Source organism: Coturnix japonica, chromosome 2 (genome assembly GCF_001577835.2).
Source record: "Coturnix japonica isolate 7356 chromosome 2, Coturnix japonica 2.1, whole genome shotgun sequence".
Taxonomy (NCBI): Eukaryota; Metazoa; Chordata; class Aves; order Galliformes; family Phasianidae; genus Coturnix; species Coturnix japonica.
This window is the reverse complement of record NC_029517.1, coordinates 20,768,370-20,789,343: the sequence shown is the minus strand read 5'-3', so window position 1 is coordinate 20,789,343 and position 20,974 is coordinate 20,768,370. Positions and strand designations below refer to the sequence as shown.

Sequence of the window (20,974 nt, the reverse complement as noted above, 5' to 3'; positions counted from 1 at the left end):
ATGACGGTGGAAGAAAGAAAGGGAGCACGTGGCTGGACTAATGCTCGAGCAGATGTAGCAGTGGGGCTGAGCAGCCAGGCAGCACGTCAGGCATTGCCACTCTGTTCATCAGTGAACCAGTGGCTGTTCCAAGGAGCAGGGTGGATTTCCAAGATGCTTTCCTTTGCCTGTCATGGTTGTATGTGATCTCAATTTGCTCTGCATGTAAATCATCCCTCGGTGATCAACAGAAGCGTCGCTCATTTTAAAAGTCCTTCCCTTCATCAAAGATGTGATTCTGCAGTTAAACTAATTAGGAGAAAGCTGTTGCAGTTCATGGTGTACTTGAAGCCGTATCAGAACAATAGACCAAAATGTTTGGATTTAGCCATGTTCTAAATCTTGCTTGCAGGCCATATGTTGCTTTTGAAAAGTAATTTGAAGGTCATACTGCAGCAGATGTGAGATAGAGACTTTCAAAGAGCTATTCTTGATTTTTATGGGGGCAGATAGGGATCACTGTCTTAATAGTATTTCTGTACTGGCAGGAGATCAGGCCCCTATGCCTCTGCATACTCAGAAACCCATACCTCACCCCAAAACAAGCAGACAGTACTGGGAAGAAGAGATAGAAGGGTACATACAGTGATGAGCCAGATCTTTGGGAAATTTGGCAGACATTTATTTTCATGTTGAACTGAGCCGGTCTGGGACAAGAAGCATCACTATGAGATACCTTTCCCATGCCTTTCTCAGCAAAACCCAACTTGTTGCAGCTCAGATTCATATTAGCATATTCACAAAGTATCCATGTGTATTGATGGCAAATATATAGGGTAAATTAATTCAAAAGGTGGCCACAAGAAGCTCTTCACTAGCAGAAGAACAGTACTGTAATCAAAGAATAGTACTGTAATCAAATAAGTTGTTACAAAACTCTGCTTTCCACCCAAGAGAAACATAATACTTCTGCACTTTGCTGTGTACGCTTCTGTTGTGTCAGTGAGCAGTCAGGTTATTGCGTTCCATGGTAAAAATTAATCTGAAGCGTGTTACTTCAGTGGCACAGTGATTTACTCAAGATACGTTCTGTTCATTTCCTTTGTATGTAGCTTCAGCCTGAAAATAACATCCCATACAAATGGATAAGGATCCTGGAGGGGGGAGTGAAAGGTGCATATTTTCCTCTATAAAATTATCCTTAAGACATTCTTTATATATTTCACGTATAAAAGTGTAGTCACATAAGCACATGCATAAGCGTATAATTATTGTATCAGCACCCTAATATATACGCAGCAAAAATGCTGCAATTTCAGCAAGTACAAGAAGGAGAAAGGGAAACCCTGTGACCATCAGTCTGCCCTGCAGGGAGATCATGAGCCAAAAATAGCTGTGGGGAGAAGAGTCCAGAATGGGCAACTCAAGTGCTTAGAGAAGAGTCACATGGACAAGAACACAAAAGGGACAGCACCTCTCCTGTGTGTGGGGAGTGTTTGCTGTGTACTGTATTTGTATGTATGCACATGGAGGCGTGCTGCATATAGACACATACATGTATATGTATACGAATATACATATATTCCTTCTGATTCTCAGAGGCCATCCCATTAGGGCTCTGTTCCAGTTCACCACCAGGAACAGCTGAGCTGAAGTCAGTTTCAGTGACAGCAGGGAATAAATGTGACCTAGCTGAGGCTGCGCCTCTCCCTCCTGCTTATGCGTGGGACCAGAGTCTTGGTGAAGATCCTGTATCCCACTCGCCTCTGCAGGTAGTGGAACAGACTTGGCTCCTCCCTGCTTTCCATCCTGTGGCCGTCAGGGACAAAAATACAGAGAAGCAGCAGCCAGTGCTGGCAGACAGCTACATCCAGCTTTTGAAGCAGTCAAAGACATTACTTCTGGCACTCAGGGAACTTCCAATGTTTTCAACTCAGTGTTCTCGGCCCATGCTGTTCCCTCTTTCCAGACCTTTCTTCCTTCCATCCTTTCCCTCCACCTTCACTTCTTCATCCCACTTTTACTCTATATTTACACAGGATAACATTTTCTGTCCTTTCCCTCCCTCTTCAGCTTTTCATTTTCCATCTCTCTGCTTTTCATTTTCCTTATCCCCCCCTAACTAACTCTACTTTCATTAAGAAATAATATGGAACCATCTCACTGTTTCTCCACCTGGGGTCTGTCTTGTCCATTTTATTTGTCCATTTTATTTGTGAGCTTTTAATGGAAGAGACTGTGTGAAAACCCTTGACTATACAATGCCCACCCTAATAGGTCCTCCTTTTTGGCTGCCCTTTACACAGTACTTTGTTAAACATGAGTCATGGTAATCAGATCCCGCACCAGCATTATTTGTCTGAAATTGTGCTTCTCTTCTCTGCTTGCTCCCCACCAGAGCCACACTTCACACATTTGCACAACTGCTTCCTTTATGTATCACTGCTCTGTAATCAGCGTGTGGTTCACATTACAGGTTTCTCAGGTTTCAAAGTGAAATAAAATGAGCTTTCTTCCATTTTGAGAATATCCTCCTTTTTAAGAAGTCCAAACAAAGACACACATTATTAGTAAGTTCACAAGCAGCTGCCAAAAGACAGAAAATTAAGAATGGAAACATGAGTGAAATAACAGAAATACAGTTTGCTGTTTGCTCTTTGTGCAACAGCAAGGGAAAGTATTTGGGGATTTAAATGATTAATTTATTTGTAGTTTTCATAAAGCAGATGTGGCTTTGTAATATTTGCCAGTGTCACTGCTCCAGAGCAGGACTATGGGTCAAATCCTTCTGTGGTGTAGCTCTTGGCTTCATAGGGTTTTACTCCAAGGTTGTGTCTGGTACAGTGCTATTAGCATCAGTTAGCAAGCAGCCTTTCAGTTGTTTTCATGTAAAGCATGAACAGCTTGCAATTAAAAAAAGAGCTTAAGCTCCTAAATCAAAATCTGTCCTTAATTTGAAGATTGGAAGCCTTATCCAAAAACTCGTAAACATTAGTATTTTAGTTTCTTTTGACTGTTGTGTTATTGTTACAGCTACACAGTACTGCTACTAGTGTCACTATACATAAAGCATCTAAAATCATGTTGGAATATATATACCTGAGCCCTTCTGGTTCAACTTCAGACTTTAAAAGAGGAGCAGAGGCTCTGCTCCAGCAAAGCACTTAATCTTCTGCTTAATTTTGTGTAAACAGATTGCTCTAACTATAGAAGAAGTGAGGTTGAAAGGCTGCAAGTTGAAGGAGCTAGCAGAGTGGAATCAGTTGTTATCCTTTATTAGTGACCTGAGGAATTCCAAAGCTAGAGCGAAGAAGAAATGAAACCGTTGTCTCTGTAGTCTCAGATTAGTCATAAACATGCATTTTGCTTGTGCTTTGTCAGACCAAGGAAGTTCACTCAAAACGTATGTGTAAGCAATGTCTGTATCTTTGGAACCAGACTCCTGGCTATTTACAAAAGTGTGTCATAGTTGGTCATCATAGTAAACTGACTCAGTAACGGAAAAGGACTCTGCAGGATCTCAGGTTTAGCACAATGCTTTGTTTGTTTCTTCTTTTATTAATATCATAACTGTTCTGACCACAGAACTTACCCCGTTTGCCTTTGAAAATCTTGACCCTTGGGAATACTCATTCAAAAGAATCTGATTTTTACCATTGACCAATGCCTAAAAGCCAGCACATGATATCTTTATTAACATTGAAGTGTTTCATGCCATAAAGAACCCATTGAAACGAATGGATTAATTGCAAAAAAGGTTACTGACAAACAGTTTTTCACTGTTGCTAAATATGTGACTTTACAGACAGCGCCATAAAATTTTCTAAACCTTAGTAGAATGTCTCATTACTTTGATCTCTGCAATAGGAAGCTTTGCACTGTAACTTTAAAATGCCAAATAATAATAATAATAATAAAGATCAAGAAGGCATGTAAGCCATCTTTTAAGAGCATTTCTTTTCCAAGCTATTAAATTCAGCTGCAGAATTTTTGTTCTTTGTTTTAGGATGCGACAGTTTTGTTGCATAACTCCAATTAAGGAATCTCAGAAGGCTCCAAATGTTACAGTGTTCTGTGGATGAAAACGCAGAGTCATTTTTTGTTCATTTCTACAGCAGGGAAGGGGCACGGGAATGGCAGCGTGCTGCCTTTTTTAACATCAAGTTTATGATTCATTCTAAAATATTCTCTCCTTTGGAATTAACTTCAGATATTCTTGTTCTGACAAGTAGAGTAAATATTTTAGCAGGGACTTTTTAGAGAGAAATTTTGACAGTAACGTACTCCTCCCTTAGTGTTACAAAGGAAATACTTGCTATCCAGACTCCGACTCGGCATTTTAATGGAAAGGGTTCCAAAAGAATACGTAGGATGTTGCAAATGTAAAATGTGTTTAATGAAAGAGTATACAGATGTCTTTCATGTATTTTAAATAAAAATATCTAATTTGAGACTTGGGAAACTCAACAGTGATCTTTGAGCCATATGCTTGTTATTACAGTAGTATGTTGTGTGTAACTGTCATTCAGTGAGAAACAACACAGGCCAACAAGGAAAAGACATATAAAAATATGAAGTTAAGGAAGGAAAGACCATCTTACAAAGCACTGTTGGTTGTGTTTTTGCCTTGATTAGAATATATCCCTTTCTTGCTTTTATTTTGGTTCACGTAATTCCTATAAACGTCTATAAGTCTTATTGTAGACATAGGAAAAGGAGAATGGAGGCCAAGCTGCGTGGGCTATAATGAACCAAAACTGCAAAGAGATGCATACTTGAAAGAGAGTTTAAAATAAAAATAAACCACAGTTTCTTTGCTTGGTTTCTGGAGCAGAAAGTCGCAAAACAAGCAGAAAACTTTGGGTTCTTGATGAAATGGTTAGCTTAGCTTCCTTACCTCAATTGCTCTATTCCAGACTTTAACCTTCATTTCAATGAAAAGAATTTTAACCTAATTCACATTGGGCTCATGTCTGTGAAACTGGGCCTTGGAAAATATTTCAGAAGTAGCTTTAGCCTTACGTTTGGTCCTTTATAAATGCGGTGGAGGTAACCTTGATTTGTTAGTTAGTGGAGTCACGCTTTATTGTGACAGAAAACTAAGAACAGTCCTTCAGAGAAAATAACAAAGACCTACCCCATGGTGATTGATGAGAACGTTGTACAAGTGAAATGAGCTGGAAAGTCATCATCTTGTCTTTTCCTTTGCCACAGGAAAAGCATAACAGAGAGATTTCTTTTCTTCTGGTCCTGATAAGGAGCCTAACGAAGCATAAGGAGAGGTTACACAGCATGGAAATGTGTTACACCCAGCTGCTCACTAGCTTGCAAAGCTGCAGTAAATAATACAGTTGCTATTTAATAAACAAAAGAAAACAAAAGGCCTTTGATAGTGATCCCTAGGCTCTCTCATTTGTTCTTCTAAAGATACAGTTTGCTTCTGCTTAATTGACTGTCCTTTTGGAATAACATAGAGTTTGATATTGTATTGTATGATTTGTAATGTTTTCTTTGTTGATAGGGAAAACAAAAGACATCTTTCTAGGGCCTGATTCAGCAAAGCACATGTGTATGTGCTCCAGGTTGTCTGGGTCATAGCTAGCTTTGTCCTCATAGCTTTTCCATGAATGGTTACAGTGAAGATACACAATAAGACATGAAGTTTTCTCTTCCAAATTAGCTTACGTAATCAATGGCATTCTTTTTTTGCTTGTCACAAGTTAGTCTTTAGAGACATTACGCATCTGTCACAAGCTGCATTGGTCCTATGCATCATTTGTGACATTTTGTTCTTAAAAGATACTTCTTTCGTGAAAGTAGTTTGTTCCATTGATAAGCTCGTTTTAGAAATTAACTTCTAACATACCTTTGTCTCTTTATGTAAAATTTCTTCTCTTAGAGTTTACTCTATGTAGCATTTGGGGGGTGGGGAAGGGAGAGGATGTTTTGCCTGCGAAACACAGGGTTCAGTCTTCTCTGCTCGCAAGAAGACTGCTGGCTCTCATGGTGCGCCTTTCTTTCCCTGCACTCCCAAAGCTGGGCCAGTTGCTGTTTGCTCTGCTAACATCAAGAAATAAGGAGGCTCATTGCTTATTGTGTCACCGTGAGTTGAAGATGCCTCTTTTTTTTAAGAACCAGACAAGTGTTCAAACAAAAACAAGTCCAGTTTTACATTAATTTACACTAACACAAATCAGCATCAATCTCAGAAGTGGAGGGACTGTGGTGTGTGACACTTTGGAGACGCTTGGCAGATTTGTGGGACCGTGTCTCACCACTGCAGCCGTTCATTCTGGTGCGGTGTAATAGTATCAGACCATCTGTTAGAAAGGAAGAAAGCTTTGAGCAGACACCTCAGGTATCTCATCGCCTGTTACTGTCTACTATGTCTACAATGCAGCAATGAGCTACTGAGGCATGCTAATACATGGCACCTTCTGCTGAACTACTGTGCTTGCTAATCACATGTGGGAGGTAGAAACCCAAAGAGATGAAGTAGGACCACAGTCTCTGAGAATGAGTGTGGGAAAGGAAATGGCTGAGTGGAATGAGATGCAGAGAAGGCATGAAGAGAAGGGTTAGAATGGGGGATGGGGCAGGACAGGTCACCAAGGTGCATCAGGAGAGGAAAGAAAGGAGTAAAGGAAGAGGTAGGAAGTCAGAAAAGAAAGGAAAGCAGCTCCACGGAAGGGATGTGGAGGTTCTGGTTGATGGCATGCTGAGCATGAGCCAGCAGAGTGCCCTGCAGCCAGAAGGGCCAGACGTACCCTGGGGTGCAGCAGGTCCAGCACTGCCACCGGGTGAGGGGAGGGGTTGTGCTGCTCTGCTCTGCACTGTGTGGCCTCTCCTCCAGCAGTGTGGGTACCACAATGTAGGAAGGGCATACAGCTATTAGACAGTGTTCAAAGGAGGGCAATGAAGAGGGGGAAGGGTCTGGAGGACAAGACGTATTAGAAGCTGGAGGACAAGACATGAGGAGCGGCTGAAGTCCCTCAGTTTCTAATAATCTATGTATGTGTCAGGGAATGGGCAGTTATTCCCCTATTCTGCTGCTATAGGAAACTTCTAATGCTTTTGATAAAAGTGAGAGGCTTTGTGTACTTGCTTCAGTCCTCTTGCAAAATGTCCTGTCTGTGCTTGGTCTGTAGGATAAAGAGCCTGTCTGTTCACCTTGTAATGCTTTTGGTTCAAGGGCTATTGATTTTTGATTTAGTATTAATACAATTGCAAATGAATTGTGTCTGTAAATATGGAGAACAACTCTCACTGCTGAGTGCATCCAAGAAGCAATTCTGGCTTTCTCTATGCTCTATTTATATGTACTAAGATGTCAATAAGATCATCATCCTGAATAATAATTTTGACAATTCAGAAAATGCTGCAAGAGCATTTCAAAGCTGTGTGTACAATTCTTGGGCCAGGGTTCCTCACTAAGCTGCTTTCAGTAGGACACTGTCCCCTCTCGTCTCTTCCTTGAAGACTATTTCTACCCATAACTTAAATCCAAGAAATCTTTTTGATATATCTCTGTTTTTCTTGAAGGTCGTTATGGCTTTATAACTGAAAGCAAATTCTAAATCTTTGGATTCTTTTTGCAGCACTTAACAAACATTAACCAGTTAATCTTTGCAACACTCATGAAGTAGTTAACCATTATCCCTGAATTTATAATATGGAGCAACAGAGGAAGCAAAGTTAAATGAACTGCAGGGACTAGAACTCAGTAATTGACCCAAGCCATTGTACAACTCTAAAGAGCATCATGATACTTCAGCCATGCTGAAGAAACAAAGTAAGAAACAACACAGTGGAAACAAACTATATTATTGAAAAGTGATTTTTAGGAAGGGCACAACTCGCCTGTAACGTGAATTTTCTGCAGAGGTTATTAAGGAGTTGACTTCTTACGTTCTTCTTTATTCCCATCTTTAATAAAAATTGTGAACTGTTCATTATAAGAGCATCTGACTCTGAGAGAGTACCTGTATTTCAGTGTTGGGTGTCATGCTGACAGTTTTGTCTCAGAGAAGATTGACTACAACTTTCTGAAAGTCTTGCAATTCTGATCAGTTTGGGAGGAGGATAGAAATACTAAAAAGCAGTGGGGCCAGTACAGGTGTTTGAAATCTGATGGATGGAGTCCCAGTGCCTTCACTGGGTTTTGTTATGCCTGACAGGAGGCTACCTTCTGTGTCAGCTTTAAAGTACTCTGAATGACTATGCTGAATTTCTAGACATTTTGATGATGTAAGAAATCAGAATGAACTAGGCCCAGACTCTACAGTAACTCCAATATCTAATTCACAAAATGGACTCATCTATCCTGCCAGCCTATTTTACAGTGCCTTGAGCTCTTTTGTATCTTTATATATCAGATAATATCTTTCCTCACGTATCAGGAAATGGAACAGGCCTGTGTTACACTAAGTTAAAGCAAGTTTTCTGTTAAACAAAAGTTGCCTGACTGGGTTTATATCTTTGAAGGAGTCATAGGAATTAGGTGCTTAAGATCTGTTGATTTTTAATGTTTGGATTTCTAATTCTGTAGGATCTTACTAACTCAGTTTTCTCAGTTTTAAAAAGGTATAAGATATTTTCTTGTTGCCGTGCAGGTGTTTCATAGAGAGCCTGTGCATTTCGAGTGGTTAGTGTTCTAAACAACAACAACAAAATAGGTAAACTAAAGAAGCAGTCTTCTTGAGTCTTTTGTATCTAGCTAAGGAAAGCCAGTCGTTGGAAGCCTTTGGGATATTTCTAAAGTCTCGGCCTTTGTTGTTATGTATCAGTGTGTAAACAAATCTCAGCTCTCTTGATGACACACTGCAGACAAATCCAATGAGAATTTCTGCAGGAATGTCATCTATGTTGTCAGGGTGTTGGTAGACCATTAGAAATAGTAATCTGTCATAAATCTCGGTGTATTTATATAATTTGAATGCTCCTTTGGACCTGAAGCCGTTTGGTCTATGCTGTTTGCATGTGATTTTGAGCATATCAAGATGCAAGTCTTTGTTCTGAGGTTAGCCTTTGTGCTCAGATGACAATGCAGGACAGTCATCTCCCAAGGCCTTCCACATAATCTCTTGTGTTAGCTTAAGTTAGCAGTCCCCTGAAGATAGATTTACAGGTTTACTCTTCTAGCAGACATTACCTGCTAAGTCCGAAGCTGTTTGTAAAGCATTTTTCTTGATGTATGTGCATAGCATTGTTGCCGCTTTCTAATCACTGACCAGCTGGCTTGTTAGTGAATAGTGCTGTGGGCCCCTTGCCATATTTCATGTGAGGTCTTGGCTGGGTGGCCAAGCAGGCAGCCTGCAGCCAGTGTCAAAGCGATTCAAGAGGTATTGGCACAGCAGTGTCCCCATTAATTTCTGCTTGTCACATGCTGTCATGCAAGTTACACCAGAGAGGAAATGACCGTTAAAAAAAAAAAAAGTAAGCTTGTGGCACTTGGTCCCCTCCAGACGTTATCCCTGAGGTTAAACAAGTGGATACAATTAGCTGCTATCCACAGACAGCTGCAGGGAAGGAGAAGCCGAGATGTGGGCCCCACAGCAACGTGTCTTTCCTGTTAGTGAGGAGTGTAGACTGTCAACATATGCCATATTTTTAACCCTTCCTAGAGTTTGAGCAGATTAGAAAGAGCTGCTATGACCAACAGCGTCGCAAAGGTGCTGATAAATGGCTGTAGTGCTGATTAAGCAGCATTCTTCTCCAAGGAATGGGTTTTATTTGTTGGTCAGCACCTCATACATGCAGGTGCAAGCAGTGCTGAAAGAGAAGCATCTCATCAGTGATCAGTAATCTACCGGCATGGAGTGAGACAGTGATTTCTGTGAACTCCTCTCCAAAGCACAACAAAGAAGTTAAAGGGGGTCACATTCAGCTTTCTAAATTTTCCAGATGGACTAATTTCTATGATTGTATCAGGAGAGCTACTGCAAACATTGCCACAAGTGATGATAGACTTTGGATGTCCCAAAATACAGCTTAGGAATGCAGAAGCAAAGTCTCTGAAGGGGAAATTACAGTGTCCCAAGATGAGGGAAGAAAGTATGTACTAAGTATATTTGAAGTTGTTTAAAAACTGAAAGAATTAAACTCTACTGAGGGGTGATAGAGAGAGGAGAGTACGCGCAGTGCTCCAAAACAGACTGGCTTAGCCAACAAGTCTGCTTCTTGGCTTGGAAGGAATAGGCTCACGGCACCAGCTGCAAGAAGGCTGTCTTTCTTCTTTGAGAGACATGACAATTAAAGTAGCTGAAATTGTATGAAATATGTTCTCCAAAATCTAGACTGCGGTTCTGCCCAGGCTATCCATCTTGTCCTGGTGTAGCTCTTATGTACTACATTTTGATTGGTGTCAGTCCCCAAGCATATGCCAGCAGAGTTATCAGAGCAATATGCACAGAAATTGCAGATGCTACCACAAGTCATTCTTGTTGGGCTTACCAATCGGGTGGGCCACTAAAGAGTTTGGAGAATTTCTTGGTTTATATTACTTCTCATATCTTTTCTCAGCTGTTATCAGAAATAGAAGAATAGAGTAGGTAGCAACTGTCAGAGCAGGATGCGCTGTGAGATATTACTGTATCTAATACAGTTTTATGAAAAACTTGAATAAGGAAACAATGTTAAAAGAGATTTCCCAGAAAATATTTGGGGATGTACAAAGCTATCATGGTATTACCCAGAGAGGTGGGGAAAAGTTGTGTTTCTTGACTTATCTAGGCTTGGATGTATACATTCTGTTAAGGGCTGTGTCTTTTATCGTTATTTTCTACTGGATGCCAAGAATGGAAAGGTTTGAAACTGTTAATCATAAAATTATATCCAGAACAGATCTTGGCAATAGTGCCACATTTGCCAGTTTCTATCAAATTGGTGAAACAAATTTCCCGTCTGTCATCATTTAATTCTCGTTAAAATACCAGTAGCCAAATAGGAAATGTTGTGCTGTATTTGCATGTCTGGTAATTCCACATTGATAGGAGCTTTTAGTACACTGAGTCACTGAAAATAGGTAGGACAATAATCATGTAGGCTTCCTTTCAGTCCTGCAAGTTCTTCTCGTCAAATGCAAATAACAACAGCTGGTACCGTAATGTGAATTGAATGCTCAGGTATGGAGCCAGAAGACTGTAAGTAATTCAATATGAAAAGCTTTATAGCCAAGGTGTCAGGAAAAACGAAAACTTTTAAATGAATTACACAGGTCCTTGGTAAAACATTTGAGAATTTTTGGATTTCTGCCATGAATAGTTGAATTTCAGTATACCGAGCCTCTATTTTCCTTCTTATGTCAGAGCAAGTGTAACATGTCCCTTTGCACAAACTCACCGACTGCCCCTTCAGAGTCCGAAGGGAAGCAGAGGATTTGTGTCACTGCAGAAGATCCTAATGGTTTTGGTGTGCTCCAGACATTCCCCAAACAACACTGCTGACCAGCATCAAAGGCTACATAATTAAGACTAAGACAAGTATGTGCACCCAGTTGAGTTCAGTGAACTGTTCTGAGTAATCTTCTATCTGTGTTCCTTAAGGAGGCCTGGATTATTATTTTAGAGGACTTGAACATTTTCAATTTTAGCACATCTGTTTTAGCAGTTTCTCCATAGTGCCAGATTTCCACACTGATCTCAGTAGTTGTGAACTGAAAAACAAATTCAGTACGTGTACTACTCCGCACTGGTGAGACCTCACCTGGGGTACTGCGTCCGGATCTGGAGCCCTTGTCACAGGAGAGACATGGACTTGTTGGAGTGTGTCCAGAGGAAGGCCACAAAAATGATCCAAGGGATGGAACACCTCTTCTATGAGGACAGGCTGAGAGAGCTGGGGCTGTGCAGCCTGGAGAGGAGAAGGCTCTGGGGAGACCTGAGAGTGGCTTTTCAGTATCTAAAGGGGACCTGTAAGAAAGAAGGGGACAGATTCTTTAGCAGCATCCGTGATGGTCAGACAAGGGAGAATGGTTTCAAACTAAGGGAGGGGAGATTTCGATTGGATATAAGGGAGAAGTGGTGAGGCACTGGCACAGGTTGCCCAGAGAGGTGGTGGATGCCCCATCCCTGGAGACATTTAAGGTCAGGCTGGGCACAGCTCTGGGCAACCTGTTCTAGTTGTGTGTGTCCCTGTTGATTGCATTTGTGAGAGGGCATGTTAGTAGCGTTCTTCATCCTAAAAATGCAGTAATCCAGAATCAGTTGTTTTAAATCTGTTTATTATATAAGTAGTCTAAAAGATCTTAGTGTTTGTCAGAAGGTATTTTAAATGTGTGTTAATCTACTCTAAATGTTATGGAATCTCTATCTATATGTATATAAAGTATCTTTGATATGATTACAACAATTTTATAATTACAAATAATTATGGAAGCATTTATTTAATATTTAAAAATAAGTATTCAGTGATTTCACTGTCAGCAAATTGTTTGCCAGTAGAGTAACAGTGTAAAAAATAACAAAAAATTATTAGACAACTCCTTTCAGGAGCTTGGCAGGTATTGGTTCTCCTTTGCTATTAATACATTCAATGAATTTGCTGTATTTCTCTTTCTGCACAATATTTTATTACATTAGAAGAAAATGAAGATTTTCTCCTGTTCAGTTGATGACTGAGACTAAGTGAACGGGTCATTTGGATTTATTTTTCTCTTTTCTGACAATGAACATATTTAAATTGCATACACTGTGAAGTTCATGCTCTCCAACTGGCAGAAATATCACAATAGTCTTCACTTCTGAGGATTGATCCTTATCCTGTGAATACTTCTATGAAAGCGATTGGACTTCTCTGAGATCAGCTGTTAGCCAGTTTAAGGAAAAGCAGAAGTCCTGTACCCTGGGTATGTATTAGGATGAATCATGGATGACTCTTGAGAGGCTACACAGGGGTTAGGTAGAGGCAGAGCGTAGCCTCCTCCTCCCCACAGGAAGGAAAAATGCCTCAAAAGGAGACTGATGTGACTGGCTTCCTTATGTGATAAGAGAGCAGGAAAAGGGCACAGTGGCAAGGATCTCTCTGCCTGCTGCCATATCCCAGCCACTGCACCCAGCCAGCTGCAGAGGGAAGGACATCCTGCATCCTCATGGGCTGTAACAAATTGCTTCACTTCCCACACCATCGTGTTAACTTCTAGATGGGCTGGTGTCATGGGTTCCCAGCCCAGTGTGAGGATGTGATTTAAAAAAGAAAATCACTGCATTTAACAGGGAGTCGCTAAATTATTACTAATGCCTTTGGGATTCAGCGTAACAACATTAATCATGTCTTTTGCTATTCATGTATCTGTACTGTGTAATTCCTCAGGAATGCCTTTTTTTTTTTTTTTTGGCATTAATTAATGTTGACTGTTTGTTACAAAGTATAACCATAGAAGTGCTGTAATTATTCTGCTTCAAAAATAGGCCTCAGAGAAAGTGGGAGCTCTTTAAACTTCCATTCCAGCATGTTTGAAAACTATACTTTAAAATGAAAGCAATTGGATGGCTGGGAGTTCTGTATAATCCTGTTGGACATGAAGGAGGTCTCACTCTGCTCCTCTTCTGTTCTGCTGTTCAGTGAGAGGCAGAGCGAGCCTCTTCATTATCCTACCTTGACTGATTCATTACATGTTGCAGTCTAAAACTCATCCTCTTTGTTGCGGTTGTCTCTTATGCAAAAACTCCTACAGGGAATGTTCAGGACAAGTATTCCAACACCTGCCTTCTGAAATAGGCATTCCGTTCTGCTCTGCAAAAATAGAAAGATGAGATACAAATAAATAGAAGCTCTGGGTAAAGGAGGCAAGTTGTTGTGCAGGTGAATGAGATACTCCACAGAGGAACAGGAGAAATATGAGGAGATCCCAGGGGGTTGTGGTCTTTTACCAAACATTAGCGCAGAAATTGCATGGGAAAATAGGCCAGAAAAAAATATAAACACCAAAACGAAGAAAGAAAAACAGCATTGGTTTAGTTCAGATTTAGGGTCAGTCTGTAGCTGTCAAGGATCTGTACCATACTGCTTCTATTTGGTGGTATGATTGACAAATCTATGGGCTTCTGTGACTTGCTTCCTCTGGTGTTAGGAACTCATGCTGCTTGACTAAGGTGAATCTGGATTAAAGCTTTTTGTTCTTTACATGCTAGTTGATTGAGTGGAACTGTGCGCTTTGCAATATGAGTAGCTCTTATTACGTGTATGGTACATATGGGTGCAGGTGGTCTCTGAAAGCATATTACTCTTGGCATTTCCCTTCAGGTGTGCCTATCCCTGTGTTCAAAGAGAAAATCTAGCATCTTTAGCTTTACCACTGCGGTGGGTTAGCCTTGGCCAGGAGACAAAATCCCACCCAGCCACTCCCTGCTTCCCCCAGCCTCAGTGGAATGGAACAGAAAAGAAGAAAAGCAGGATTGAGAAAACTTGTGGGCTGAGATGAAGCAGGGAGATTGCTTATCAATTGCTATCGGGGTAGAACAGACTTGCTTTGGTCTTAAGTTTAATGCTGATTAAAGTAAGTATTTCGCTACTAATTTGAGTAGTGGGAAAGAAAAAAGCAGATGTTGAAACAGCACTTTAAAACAACCCCTTCCTCTTCCTGTTTCCAGGCCTTACTTCCATCATGAGCCCTCTCCTCCCTGAGGGCTGCAGGGGGTAATGTTTGTTGGGCTACAGTCCACTCCTAACAGTTCTTTCAGCCTGTCCTTCCCCCTTTTCACCTGCTCCAGTGTGGATCCTCAACATGAGTCACATCTTCTTTGAGAATATCTGCCTGCTCCAGCATGGATCCTACACGGGTTGCTGTGTAGATAGATACCTACTCTGTCATGAAGCACCTCCTCCTTCCCCTCCTCCTCTGTGTGCTGTGAACTGTGTGTGAAAAAGTTTGTGGAAAGGTTTCCTTCTGATTCCCTGCAGTGTACTTGGCCTAATAGTGAATGGAGATAAATACAGTTTCGTTGTGTGAGTTCTGCAGAGAATAGGCCTTAGACAACGAGATAACATGGGCAAGTGACAGATAATGTTAGCTGGAAGTCAAAATAGTGAGGAGATCTTAATTGACGTTTTGGAAATCAGTGACATGCAGATCAGAAGCTGCAGGAAGTTTAAGAGCAAGGGTCAGGGAAGGATAGGAAGAAGAGGACATGAAGTCTGGAGGAGTTCAAGGCTTTTTCCTCTGGCATCTGAGTTAGAGGAAAGCTATGATGCCCATCATTAGCAGAGGCAGCAGTAGCAGCAGCTCATCCTAGTCCAAATCTGTCCCCATCCTCATCGGTACTAGGAGTCAACTATGAGCAGAAATAAGAGTATTTCTATGTATTATTGATATAATATAGCACTACTTGAAAATTTTCTCATCATTTGGTCCCAGCATTCAGTAAATATCAGACTTGGGAATGCCATCACCAAAACCACATGTGGTAGAACATATAAAACTTTTGTCGTTTCCCTAAAAATTTCTGCTTCTTACTGTTTCCATTATGAGACTTTTGCAAAGTTAAAGCTACATTTTTGTCTCTAAGGAAAGTATCTTGGTTCGTCGCATCCCAGAATAGCTGTTTTCAGCAGTTACAGATAAACATTTTAGGTCTGTACATAGACTGCATTGAAAATGCAGCCTGAAAAGGGAAAACTTTAAGATCATGATTATCTGAAAGCAATCACTTGGAATAATATATATATTTTCAACTCAATCAACAGCTATGGTAGGGTTGGTGAGATTGGTAGAAATCTCTAACTTGAAACAACCGTTGCTATTTGGTATCTATTTGTAAGTATAAAATTCCCAAAGAATATCAGATTGAGATTAGAGCGTGACTTGTTAGAGCTTGCTACTCAAATCTGCGAAGAAATGAATCTTCTTGTTTGTATCATTTTTCAGTTGATTTATGAATTGTGATTTGAACTGCAAATCAAAAGTGTGGTATGTTAAGGTACTGTAGAAGGTATCTCAGGGAAATGCAGACATAGAACAAATGGTGGCAATTGGAATAATGCTAATAAAACAAAAGAGCATAACCAACTGTCCAAAATGAACAATAGAGAATAGCCTATGTGGAGTGAATCTGGATTTCCTTGAAGAAGAAATGTAGCACTTTTCCCCCAGTTTCCCTCCGTAATACATTTTTAATGTACGCTTTCCTGATATTTCCTGATTTCTGTGTGTGTGAACAAAACTTCAGTAAATACTGTTAATCTTTCGAGTTTTGTGGAAGTAGAGAAAGAAATACCAATTTCCTTTTTCAAATATATATGTATATATACTTGATGCATGCCTGGAAGATTGTGAATTCAGAAACTGAAGATGTTGCTTGCAACTTGCAACTAGCAGAGCAGAACTGCATTCACCGAGCTTCAGGGGGAAATATGAAACAGAAACAGCTTGAGAGAATTCTTGATATGTTTGGTAACTGCAGGAATGAGTTTACATTCTTGACAAATGAATAGGATGCAGAAGTGTCACAAAAAGGGACTTGCCAGGGTCTACTGACTAATACTGAAGTTCTTTAAATTCAGGTTGGTTTTTTTTCTGGTATCATGTTTGTCTGGAATAAAATAGTTAAGCCCAAATTCAGTGAAAACATTAAGTAAGCGCTTAAGATAACCACATGGTTAAATGTTTTTGCTATGTTCTGTTCCTCTTCAAGGCTCTTTCAAAGACTACTGGGATTTGATTTAAGTTAAAACAGTGACCAGGTATTACACAATTCTACTGGTGTTGGGGACCTGCAGAGCTGTATTCATAGCTCTTCCACATATTTCTGAGTTGCAAAGGGAAAATACATAAATACAAGAGGATTCACTACACTTTGTATATTTGTTTTAGGGGAGCAAACCCTATTACGCTAGTTACCAAAATGACCAGATCTGTTTTTCTTGAGGAAGCAAAGGAAATAAAAGGCATCAGAATGGAGAGCTCAGTTTACCACCATCCTTCAGAGGTCATTATAATTAAATACTGCCACAGATTCCATAGATTCATGTTCGTATCATCATTTTCTGAGTCTTCAAATCAAAACTGATCTCTATATCAACAGCCCACTGTTACTACTGTTTGGCAGAAGGAGTTATAGGCTGTATATAATAATGGGCATGTTTTATCAAAGGTCAGATTAGAGCTTCCAGCCTTAGTATTTATACATTATATAATATTTTCTGTGGTGATGGCTGGGGACGTTTCATTTTATATTAAATTACATAGCAGTGTCAAAGTTTATCTTAAGAATACATCCAGCTAAAGCAATATTATCAAGTTGAATATTTTGAGCTATTTTAAAATCAATTTTCAGATAGGATTCCTTTTCATAGTGTGCTTTGAATGTTTTCTTGTAAAAATGTCTAAGGTTTTTCCTGTTCCTCTGATGATCACAGTACAAAAGCAACCAAACTCAGTTTTTCCTTCTACCTTTTTCTTGTGTCTCATACCATCCACCTCTTCAAGATCATTTTGGTTGCTAGTAACAGGATTGGCAGAGAGCCTGCTGCATTGCTTGTGGAAAGCACATATGTTAGCAGCAAGCACAGGGCTGGACTTTCATCAACTAGAGTCAAGTGCACACAGAAAATCCTAACATATTCCTTTTGTTTCTTACTCACTCCAACATTTCCTTGTAGCTGTTTGTTTTGCAAATACACTTTGCCAGTTGATGGTATCCCTCTCATTTGGAATTCTGGGGATTTCTAGTGTTTACTTTCGAGTCTCTTGGTTCATTCCTTTCATATTACATAGATGAGTATGAAAACATGAGTACAGATGAAATAGTGTCTTCTGCTGTGGAAGTGTCATAAAAGATTGCATCACTATAACACAACAGAAAGCCAACTGAGAATTATTACACTAATTTAGTGCTAAAGTTTGATCTAAGCAGTTTCTACACTTTTCAGTATATTCTATAGAATGGGTTTTGACAAGTAAACTTTTTTCCCACTGAAACATTAAATTCTGACAAAATGGTCATTTAATTAGCTTTTCTGTTTGAAACAGAGCCTGTGCCTATTGAAGTGAATAACGAGATTTCACTTCACTGAGGCAAGAAAAGCAGACAGCTGGGAGGTGCAAAGTGGTGCGTGGTTTAAAGTTAAAACCAAAATGCTGCAGTATATTTTTCTTACTTGGACAGCATTCTTTCAAAGCTGATATGTGTTTTGCAGACATGCTTTTGTTCTTTAAGTTTGTTGACCAGTCTTTATATTTTTAACAATTAACCACAAATAATTCAACTAGAAACGATACGTGAACTTGATAAGTACACCTATTCAAGTCAGCAGGTTCTAGCAATATCCTGTCCATTTTATATTAATAGGTGTTTTTATCTCAAGTCAGTACTTACTTAAATTAGTTCTGCAGACTGTGGCTGGGTGTTTGCTTGTTTGCCTTGTCTTGATAACTGCATATTGATTTCATTATACTTAGGATATGATGCTTCAGCTGTTTCGGGGACTGGATTTTCTGCATTCACATCGTGTGGTGCATCGGGACCTGAAACCCCAAAATATCCTTGTAACCAGCAGTGGGCAGATAAAGTTAGCTGACTTTGGCCTTGCACGAATCTACAGTTTTCAGATGGCTCTTACGTCAGTGGTGAGTTTCTGGAGGCTTTTATTTTTCTTTTAATGCGGCACAGTCCTTTAGTCTCTATGGCTCTGATAAACAGCGTATTGTAACTCTGATTCTAAAACCATCTCTACTGTTAAAGTTACTTGGGTCTGCAAAACAATTGCTTTCCTGCCTGGACTGAATTTGTTATGGTTACTTTGTAAAAGTAATCAATTACTGATTGCTGGTTCTAAATTAAATCCTGACTGATCTCTGAAGGATAGGTATGTGCTAGTTTTCTGAAACCTCAGCAGTCTAGCTTCTGTTGTGATTTTGGCTAGTTTGGCATGTTGAACCCTGTAGGTATGCTGAAAGTTTCCAAAGTATACCTGTTTAAAGGTAAAACTCATGTTGATGCTGAGGTGGTCTTGCCTGAAAATAATATGCAGATGATAATTTTGGAAATGTCTCATTCATACCCGTGATTTCCCATCTTTGTGAATATGGATTTGGTGTTTGCTCCCATAATTTACTGAGTGATTCCAAATAGCACGGCGTTGGAGGCAGCTGAGGTGGACCTGGCAGCTAAAATCACAGCTATTTCCCAAGCTGACTGTTAAAGAGCACCTCCAGTATCTCTAGACACCCTGCCACTGTTGCCCCTCTCCAAGGATCTCCCCTTGTTGTCCTTGGCTCAGCCATGAGCTCGGTCCCAGAAGGTCTGGCCCTGTCCTGCATTCATTCTTGTAGGAAATCTCTGCCAGCCCTTTGCTTTTTGACCCTGTTTCCACGCTTGTTGGCCTTGCCTCCAGAATCAGCTGTTGCTAGCTTAGCACAGCACTTATTAAGTGTATTGAAGAGTAACAGTGCTGTGTATACGTTGGGTGTCATTTGTTTTTGTTGCTTGCTCATGAATAATTTTCTGTTTATTTTCTATTCCAAGTGTCACAACTGCTATGGTAGTATTACTTATGTTAAATACAGGCCAGGGGGAAAAGGAGAAGAGAAACTGAAAGGTGTCCGCTTTGCATTTTGCACTGTACTGTAGAAGTTAGCCTGGCTCACACTGGTAAAAAGCAATCCACTGTTGTTAGTTGCTGTAAGGGTCTCACTACCACTCTGTGGGTAACAGTGACATTCTGGGTTCTGGTGTCGGTATGAATGAAGCAGCAGCAAACTAAATCATCTTGGTAAATGTACAGAAGTATCCTCTTCACCTAAAGCATAAGTAAACTTGTGTTTTAGGGTTGGTTTTGGGTTTTTTTTCTTACATTGCTTGTAGGATGTAGCCTAATCCAAAGCTGAAAGAATATCTCAGCTGAGGACAGTGAGGACTGTTCGCATTGTAACTCAAAACAGAGCTCTGAAGAAACGGAGACAAAGATTGTTCCTAAACTGCTGTAATTTTTCATCAGGTAGTCAGAAACAGTGACAGTTTCAGTGATTATTTCTATTGATCCATAAAATCCTTTAAACTAAAACAGTGGAGTTATATATGGCTGCCAGCAGCATGCTTTTGAAAAGCTCTGCATAACATGAGGAAAAAACATCTACAGAACTGTGCTGGAGTTTGTCCATGATCATGCAGTTCATGTATAAAGGAAGGTCAGAAGACCCAGAAATATATCACTAATACATTCTAACACATTTACTGTTCTAAAACCACACCAATATCTGCTTGTATGAGAACTCTGCCAGAATTCATATGTGAAAGTTATGCCTGTGCTGAGGTATCTAACACTTGCCTGCTAGAAGTGGTGGCTTAAAACACTGGTGTACTTAGCACTGCTATGAACAAGAGATCTTTAGGCTGTGTGTGTCCATGTGCAAGTAAGTCTTGTGTTAACACAATGCCATTGTCATTGCAGCTGAAGAGTATTAAAGTAGTTGAATTATTCAGGCACCAAGGACAAGTAAAGTGTGTGGATGCAGGCATAAATAATGGCCTTCACACCTAGGATTTTCTTTTTCAAAAATCCAAACTCTGATCAAAGTCAGCGTGCTGATAGAATGTTTGTGCTGATGGCAGGTCATAGAGAAAGGATGGTTTCTTAAGTTATAAGAAAGCATGTTTTGAAACACCTCAAGCTAAAAACCTGCAGAATCAGCTCTTGTCTGTGTGTGCAGTAACCAAAGACAATCCCTCCATGCAGTGTGATAATGCTGTTTGGTTTTAAATGTCAGCCTTCGTTGCTCTTACTGAATTTGCGTTGGTTAGAGACGTACTAAATGTGTATTAGCTGGCCCCATTAGGCCACGAGTTCTCCTTTTCTGAACTTAACTTTTATTTCTGAGTATCTGCTTTGCTGTGCTAAGCCTTTTTTGCTTTTTTCCTCCATTAAAATTTAGTGCAGGAAACAAATGTTTTAAAACCCCTTCTGTTTTTTAAACACAAAGAAAAAGATAATTATTGACTTTATTGTTCCCAAGAAAAGTCTAACTTGCAGTCCCTTGCCAGGCAGTGAGTAAACTTTCATT

General features: G+C 40.0%; 1 protein-coding gene across 6 annotated transcripts in view; it reads left to right on the top strand.

Moving 5' to 3' along the window:
• Nucleotides 1-20,974, top strand: part of CDK6 (cyclin dependent kinase 6) — a 126,758-nt gene that overhangs the window by 33,097 nt on the left and 72,687 nt on the right. For 5 of the 6 annotated variants that reach the window (XR_001553064.1, XM_015853531.2, XM_015853530.1 and 2 more), the window contains exon 4: nt 18,374-18,541. The exons of the other annotated variant lie outside the window; for it this stretch is intronic. Coding sequence is in view for 4 of the 5 variants with exons in the window: in XM_015853531.2 (XP_015709017.1) it covers nt 18,374-18,541 (168 nt within the window). In the remaining variant the exon portion in view is untranslated. The remainder of the gene's footprint in view (nt 1-18,373; nt 18,542-20,974) is intronic. 6 annotated transcript variants of the gene reach the window in all.